At 39.3% G+C, this 6,000-nt stretch overlaps 1 protein-coding gene across 4 annotated transcripts in view; it reads left to right on the forward strand.

The window, feature by feature from the left end:
* The window catches only part of LOC137383522 (platelet-derived growth factor subunit A-like), a 50,791-nt gene extending 45,734 nt beyond the window's left edge, over positions 1-5,057 (forward strand). For 2 of the 4 annotated variants that reach the window (XM_068056561.1, XM_068056563.1), the window contains 3 exons: positions 535-658; positions 1,812-1,941; positions 3,831-5,053. In XM_068056561.1, coding sequence (XP_067912662.1) covers positions 535-658; positions 1,812-1,921 — 234 coding nt within the window. In that variant the 3' untranslated portion in view covers positions 1,922-1,941; positions 3,831-5,053. Of the gene's footprint in view, positions 1-534; positions 659-1,811; positions 1,942-3,830 lie in introns of all 4 variants that reach the window. The other 2 variants (XM_068056564.1, XM_068056565.1) reach the window with 2 other exon arrangements.
* The last annotated feature ends 943 nt before the right edge of the window (positions 5,058-6,000 follow it).

Consider the following 6,000-nt stretch of genomic DNA (forward strand, 5'->3'; position numbering starts at 1 on the left):
ACAGTTGCTGCTCTGTTTCTTCAATTTTCAACTTATTTGACCCAGAACTGTTCTTGTACATCCAACTAAAGGGTTTAATTTGCTCCTGGAACATACTGGTTAGTGTGATTGTGCAAAGTTGCTTTGTGCGCTATTTTAACACAACTGCTGAGTAAAAGAGGTTAAAGACTGCATTCAAACAGTGCACAAAGTATAGTATACTACAGAGGGAGTTGGTGCCCCAGATTGCATTAAATTGGGTGCTTCTCGCTGGTGACAAGTTTCTTTTGCTTCATTTCATCTCAATGACCCTTAATCCAACATTGTATTTGTTTCCACCCTTGGAAACACTGCACAATTTTGTTTTGTATTTAAATATATGATGCATCGAATACAGTGTCAATTTAGATTAAATTATTACTTAGGAAATGTTGAATTCATAACAATGAATGATATAAATCTGCCTTAATTCCCAGTGAACTGAATTCATTTTTTCATTATATGGAGTAACAACTACAGGATAAGACTGTTAACCTACTTTCTGTTGACTTGCAGGTGGCAAAAGTGGAGTATATAAGGCGCAAGCCCAGATTAAAGGAGGTGATAGTGAGGTTAGAGGAGCATCTGGAGTGTATGTGCACGCTACTACAGTCTAATTCAGAGTACAGAGAACATGAAGGTACTTGAGTGCATCTGAAGTGTTTCAGTTTATCTGTGTTTAGCATTATTGTGAATGTGCCTTGGGACGTTTTACTATGTTAAAGGCGCTTTACAAGTTCAAGTTGTTAAAATATTTAGCATTATTAAAAAGTTCATTTTTGTGTTTAAAATACATCTGACAATATTAAGAGATCATTTGCAGTTCCTTCAGCAGACACAGGTGATATGCATTCTAAAATTTAAAATACTTACTTGTCGGGTTGCCACCACTGGATTTGGACCCAACTACTTAGTTTTTAAGGGCTGCTTTGCAATTTTTAAATTGTAAACCAGACATGAAGTCTTGATTTTTAAAGCGTAGACATATCAAGTTTCCCTGTTTTGATAGTCTCAAATTTTTCACTAAAATTAAAACCTTGTAATTGAAATTATACCGTACGATATCAATAACAAGTGTTAATGTGTTTGTTTAAAAGTCCTCTGTCCACCATGTTAATGAAGGCTAAAGTAGATGGGATCAATGTCTTTGTTGAAATAGGAAGTTTTATTTGAACGTGTTACTGTTTGAAGCCTTGCTGGAACAGGAGTAGGCCCTTCGACCAGTCGAGACCGTTTGTCAGCCATATCTCAATTGCAGTTTCCTGGTTCCTCTCCGTTTACTTTAATACTCGTATTCCCATGTGATGCTGCACCAGTGACCTCCTGGGCCAGTGTATTCCACATTCTTCCAACTCTTAAGTATTTTGTTCTGGATTTGCTTTTAACCAGCTTAGTTCAAAGGTTAACTACTACTGATAATTCAAAGTTTTAATTGTGTTTAAAAAAATTGAATTATCCAATAAATTTAGATGAGCAATGTAAATGAGACAGGAAGGTGATAAAACTGCTTAAAAAATAGAACTTTTAAAATTTGAATCAGGTAACTGAGTTACTGTATATTCCCCATGTCCTGAAATTCCCTCTTGGAGGGAAGCGCCATTTCAATAAGACTCAAACCTCTGGCCCCTTCATCAGTTTTAGACTTAACTAAAAGGTGGTAACCCTGTATGTTCATGGTCAGTGAAGTGTGATGGAGCTGCTGATTTTGTAAGATTGTGATCCGTTTTTGGCTAGAAACAGCTCCAGTACTTGTTGATATCTATATAAATTCCAACACAAGTGCATTTTCTTAGGGCCTTTCACCAGCCCAAAGCGCTTTAAAGGAAGAAATAGTGAAACAATTAAAAAACGGAAGCGTAAAAAGTTATTACTGGCACCTGACAAGGATGTGTTGCCAACATAAAAGCTCTGGGACGCATTCAGGTAGGACTTGCTGTGCTGGATAACCAATAACAGCCAGCATACATCATAAAAAAGAATTTATAATCAGACGCTATAATTTAACACAATCACATTCCAGATCTTAGCACATCTCACCTTGAGATTTGGTAGAAATAATATTTTGATGGGCTTGATTGATACTGCCTTTGGGGAGTTAGCTCTTCCTGAAGCTGATCACTGCTGTATGTTTCACACCTTCACTGCTTATTTTATCCTTCACTGATTTGAAGGGCATGCGCCTGCACAATCCTAGCCTGGCTCCCTTTTCCTTCACTACTGCTGATTTGTTGACTGCTTAATTTCTTATAAATTTCAATGATTTGTCCTGTGCAAATTGATTTTGTGTGAGATGACATTTGCAGTGGATTTTTATAGTGTTGCAACAATATTGTATGTTCATAAACACATTTTGTGCTGATGGTTAGATCAGACTAAAGGTTTTGCCTAGGCTAAGTAGGGTTTCTCCACCCCCTCTCCCCTCCACACTTTGATATATATTATATCTATATGGTTCTACTCTTGGGTACCTTGTCGTACATATAAATGCAAATAGTAAGTGCTGGCAGGCCATTCGACTGTGGAGGGCATCAGAGGCAAGCTTCAATCTGTTCCATTGCCTTCCACTTTGTAACAGGGGCACTGGCCTCCTTTTCCTCTCTGTCTGGTCCATGAGCACTGGGGTCAGTTGTAATGCCCTGCTACCCTGACTAAACTCAGTGCAGGCTGGGGAGGTTCTGTTCTATGTGTTGTAATCTACTAGCAGTGCCTTTACGCACTGGGACATTGGGAGAGCTGTTGAGTGATCAATCTGCGGAAGTGATGACTGTGGGACGAGTGGAATGCTGAATTGCTGAGGTGCTGATTACCAAGTGTCACTTAGTGCTGAGCCTGATAATTGGATGCTCTGTAAATATTTCTGTTTTAAAATAAATCTTGCATCTGTGCAGTGTAGTGCTGCAGTTTCCTTTCCTCCAGTTGCATCACTGAACACTGTCCCTTTAACCAATTACTTCCCAGAACGTTAACTTATTGAAACCCAGAGCGATCAGTATCATGCTATTTCTGATGGTGACCAATCATCTTTTACCCCAAAAAATGTCTCTGGTATTAAGCTACACTTCACGTTACCAGTCCCCAACTGCACCCCCTCCCCCCCACAAACTCAAGTTATCCCTGGTCTGTGCTGCATGAGCGGGTATTAACAGGGCTGACAATTGAGGTACTACAACTTGTTTCTGCGCCCCTCAGCAAGGGAGAGAGGAAATGTAGCAGGCTTCCATCTCAGAGGTCCCTGCTGGAAAGACATTGGGTGGGAACAGAATTGGAGTCAGCTGAATATTGACCCCTTTAGTGAGTTGCTGATGGGCAGCCTGCTCCTGTCGAACTGTACCCAGCTTGAATCGCCCCTTTGAGAGAAGAGTGGGGAGAAAATTAAGTTTGCGGGGGTTGGGAGGGTGAAAGCAACCTCTCTTACTCAAAGTTACGCACTAGCGTTACTTTAATCTTAATACCTAAACAACATATATCTGTGCAATCCTTCAACATTTATGTAAGTTTGATTGCTTACTAATTATATATTTTTTAAACAAGTGGTTGAAGCTCACATTGTGATCTGTTGTTAACTCATTGTTATGTCTGTGATCACGGAATTCCTTTATTACAAGGCATACACATGTGGGCTTGGATGAGTGACTCGTCAGATAAGCAGCAGTGCGGACTTTGACATTAAGATGCCTCTTTGCTTGTAATATACCACAATGCACACACTAAACCCATTTCGTAACTGCGTTTTGAAAAGTTCCGTTGCATGTCATTTAATGGAGATGCAGTGTTGGATTTATCATTAATTTTTAATATTTCTTATCTTGCAGATGTGAGGTGAAAATAAGCTACATGAGGACTTACAATGGGGGGCATGGACATACATCTCTTTCGTTACATGCCAAAAGCCTATATGCCAAAGGTGCTTTTTTTTGACTGTTATTTCCCTTTGCCCTCAACAGAACTGTTTTCCCAGCAAATTGAAAATGGACAAAAAAAAACTGACTTAACTCCGAGGCAATAATAAGGAACATTGTGGAATGGGACTGCTCGGTGAATTGATGGGAGGCAGCTTGGTTTTTTTTTATAAACATATGGAAAAAAAAAGGCATTCGAATGAGCGGGAAGAATGTCTGAAATGCTGCTGAAAGGACATGGTTTCAAGTGAATGGAGGATATATGATGAAGAACTTATAAAATGGTGCTGTTTATTAATAGGCCGTGTCTCCCTAAAGCCTCAAAGGGACTTACACAAATGAGAGGCACGGACCATCCGAGAAGCCCCCGCTGGTACTTTCTTTTCCAGAGCTTATCCACAAGACTGTGGAGCAATCTTGCACAGTGTCCTTGTTTTTATGAGCTACACAGTTCCTTCGGGGGGTGGGGTGGGGAGCCTTGAAGACGGATGTTAAGAGTTTATCATTACACCATTGGGTGTATGGTAAGCTTGCTTCTACTGTACTCTTTTTAATGTTTTATTATTCTGTGGACTACTTGTATATTTTATTGCATTTAGGAGACTGCAGGTACGACTTTGCAGCATATTGTTGATTTGTTTTACTGGAAGAATATGATCTTTAACCAACCTGGTCAGAAAATTGCATTGGTGCAAAAAAAAATTCCCCAAAAAGTCTTTGGTTCAATACGTTCCTTTTTCCCCCCATCTCCTCCTCCTTTCTAATTTAAAGCATTTCAAGTAAAATTATTTTGCATTAATAAATGATACAAAAAGCAGGAAAATAACAGTTATTTCTGGTCCTGTACAGTCTGAAAATGTCATTTTTGTTTTTTGCTGGCAGTAATACTACATTTTATGATTTTCATCTTTTAAAAGAAAAGTATTTTCTAACTTTTATTTCACATGCGTGACTGTGTGAAATGGTCAAGAGTATCTATTGCGATGAACACTATAAAAAATGGACAGCAAGCTCTACAAGAAAAACTGATTTTTTTTTAATATGTGGTCACAACAATAATTAAACTCCTGAATATATTCAAGAAAGTGGCGTCTACTAAGTAGTGATGTGATTTTTTAAAAATAAATACATTGGTCATTGATTAATGGGAGCTCCATGATGCCCTCACTTTGGGTTGTGCTTTAGAATTTATCCCTGCACACAGTTCTTATGGTTTAATAGGTAACTGCACTGCCATATACTGGGCTATATGGAACCTGAAATCCCTAACTTCAATCCTTGCCTTGGTCTGTGCTAATTCAGCAATATTGAGGGTGTGGCAGTTGGCCTGTTTTGCTGGGTTTTTGAGGGGAGAATCGACCTGGATGCCTGTTCCAGGCTACTACTCATCTCCCACTTTGGAGGTTGCGTGATTGTGACACAGAACAAGGCCAGGGATGAATTTAACTTTGATGTTCCCCCACCCCACAGTTAAACAGCATTGCAGTATTCCTTGGTGTGATTGACATGTAAGGAATGTGGATAGGGAAGTGTAGTGATTATGTTACTGGACTAGGGATCCAGAAAATGTGAGTTCAAATTCCACCATGGCAGTTTGAGAATTTAAATTCAGTTTTCAAAATCTGCAAATAAAAGAACTAGTAAAAGTGACCATGAAGCTGTCAGATTGTGGTTCAAAGAAGACCCAACTGGTTCACAAATGCCCTTTAGAGAAGTGAAACCTGCAGTCTGATCAATGCATGACTCCAGTCCCACATCATCTTGATTGGCTCTTAACTGTCCTTTGAAATGGCAAAACGAGCCATTCAGTCGTGTCAAGAAGAACATTCACCATCACTGTCTCAGGGTAACCAAGGATAGGCAATAAATGCCAGCCTTGTCAGCAATGTCCACATGCTGAACATTTTTAAAAATTCTACTTTGAGGTATTGGAGGCAGTTGATGCCCAGGGCACTGTAACCCAGCAGAACCCAGTGCCTTAAGTAGTTAATATTTGTTGCATATTTTACCACTTATCTGATGAACATTGGACTGCAATTGCTTTATTCAGCTGTAAGGTCCAACAATGCTTTCTGTTTATGAA

The sequence above is a fragment of the Heterodontus francisci genome, chromosome 24 (genome assembly GCF_036365525.1).
Source record: "Heterodontus francisci isolate sHetFra1 chromosome 24, sHetFra1.hap1, whole genome shotgun sequence".
NCBI lineage: Eukaryota > Metazoa > Chordata > Chondrichthyes > Heterodontiformes > Heterodontidae > Heterodontus > Heterodontus francisci.